The 2195-nt window shown below is 54.5% G+C and overlaps 1 protein-coding gene across 2 annotated transcripts in view; it reads right to left on the bottom strand.

Moving 5' to 3' along the window:
• Lss (lanosterol synthase) overlaps window positions 1–1363 on the bottom strand; it is a 22914-nt gene extending 21551 nt beyond the window's left edge. Inside the window, exons 1-2 of one of the 2 annotated variants that reach the window (XM_031348785.1) lie at window positions 1153–1363; window positions 802–973 (exon numbers count right to left, since the gene is read on the bottom strand). In XM_031348785.1, the coding sequence (XP_031204645.1) occupies window positions 802–973; window positions 1153–1166 (186 nt within the window). In that variant the 5' untranslated portion in view covers window positions 1167–1363. The remainder of the gene's footprint in view (window positions 1–801; window positions 974–1152) is intronic. The other variant, XM_031348784.1, reaches the window with a different exon arrangement.
• Window positions 1364–2195: the final 832 nt, after the last annotated feature.

Raw genomic sequence — 2195 nt, 5'->3', positions numbered from 1 at the left:
CTTACATCACCAGCCCTCTTCTTTGCTTATTTATTTGTTATCATTTTGAGATAGGGTCTCATTACATAAACCTGGCTGGCCTAGAACTTGCTCTGTAGACCAGGCTGGCCTCAAACTCACAAAGATCTGCCTGCCTCTGCCTCCTGGGTGCTGGGATTAAAGGCCTGTGCTACCATGCCCAGCTTCTTTATTTTCAGAGACAAGGTCTCACTAAGTTGCCCGGGCAGATCTTAAACTTAATCCTTGCCACAGTTTCCTTAGTGGCTAGGATTACAGAGATGCCTGCCATGCCCAGGTTCACACCTGTTTTTTAAAAAAATTATAAGCCTTATTATTAAAAAAAACAAAACAAAACCTGCAGATAAATAAAAACATCGCACATGCAAATTAACCAGTCACAAAATCTATTCAACTTAATGACCCTGGCATTTGAAAAGGGAGACTGTGAAACTTCCCATTAAATTTTACACTTTCAGTACCCAAAATATTTTATGCATTAATCCACCACCCAAGCCAGAAACCCCATGACAGAATCAGAACTAGAAAAACAGCTCGCTTTACATCTTCCTCCATAACTCGTGAACTTTCCTGATCCCCTTATAGTCAGCTTTTCCTCATATCACACTGTACCCACATAAACATTGGTTTGCATATAAGCATATATCACTGGCTCGTTGCCTGATCTTTAAATAAGGCTCTCTACCGTTTCAGAGCGCTGGCTCCGGAAGGCATGGCATAGGCTGGTCAATGATGGCCTCCAGCCTTGGGAGGGGACGGTGCCTTAAGAATCACTCCACTTACTGTGTCCAGTCCCAAAGAGTGGGCCTCTAGCCCGGTCTGTTCTCGACCAGGGTCGTCCTCTGCTGGATAGTAAGTCCATCTCTGCCGACCCAACTCGTTGCGGAGCCGCCAGCGGGTGAGATCGGTGGCGGGCTCGGTTTTATAGGGTCCCCCACGACGCCGCCGCAGACACCTGAGGGGACCCACGAGAGGAAGCAGCCTTCATCAGGCCCCTAATGCAAGTGGGAATGCCTGCAATCCAGGCAGGCAAAGCCACCAGCCATGCCACCCTGCTGTCCAGGCACCTTCCCTGCCACCGCCCAGCCGCGTCCCCCGCGACACCCGCGGGAGGCCTTAGGGTCCGCGACTCACGTGCCCTCCGTCATGACAGCCCTGCTCTCGGCCTGCAGGCTGGCGGGCCCCTTTACCTGACCGACAGCCTAGGGCACTGCGCAGGCGCGAGCCTCGGCCGACCGGAATAGCGGGGTGGGCCGATGCCAATTTAGCCAATCAGAGCATCACCAGGTGGGCAGGAGAGACGCACCGCGACCACAGTGGTTGGACGCCGGGCCGCCCGACGCCGCGAGGGGGCCAGGGGGCGGGGCCTGAGGGGTGGGAAGGGCTTTGGAGGCGGGGCCAGTGGGAGAGGCGGGCCTGTGGACCAGGAGGGCCTATGGGAGGGGCGGGCCTGTGGGAGGGGCGGGCGGGATGGGGCGGGGCGGAGCCGGCCCCGCTGGGGCCTTTTTTGACCACAGCCTTGGACTTCTAGTCTAGATGTTCTGAGCTGGGATACTACAGAGTTGGTGTAAAATGGCCCCTCCGACATCTGCAGGAAAGAGGCCGCGGGAACCACGAGTATGGAGTATGGAGGAGGCTAGAATGGCCTGAGGTGAAACTAGCGTTTATCCAAGGCTCCAGGATGGACCACCCTGGGGCAGGGGCCTTGACCCGGGTGAAGGGAGGAGGGAACTATGATGACGCGTGATTGGGAAGAGGGCCAGAGTAGTGTTCTCGGAAAGCCGGGACAGGCTTCCTCATAGGGACCAGCTGAAGAGTGTGCGCAGTAGGGCTGTGTCCTGACTCCCATTAGCAGGTAGAGCTCCACCTCCCTAGCCACAGAACAACTCTCAGGATACCTGGAGCCTGAGGTCCTACAGGGTAAAGGGGGAAAGGCCTTGATTATGTTTGAAAGCAGAGAAGGAAGCAGGAAAGCCTATGGTATACCGGCGGAATCTAATAGTGAGGTGCAATGGAGAACATTTGAACAGACAAAGAGAGAATATTTATTGAGAAGCATTGCTGGCATGCAGGGATGACAACCGGAGGTCTGAAAAACGAAGTTCCAAGAATTCAGCGCTTCAAAGTGTCTTTATCGGGGCTGGCGAGATGGCTCAGCGGGTAAGAGCACTGACTGC

This window comes from Mastomys coucha, unplaced genomic scaffold, assembly GCF_008632895.1.
Source record: "Mastomys coucha isolate ucsf_1 unplaced genomic scaffold, UCSF_Mcou_1 pScaffold3, whole genome shotgun sequence".
NCBI lineage: Eukaryota > Metazoa > Chordata > Mammalia > Rodentia > Muridae > Mastomys > Mastomys coucha.
Note: the sequence above shows the minus strand (reverse complement) of the source record. Positions and strands in the feature narration are given on the sequence as shown.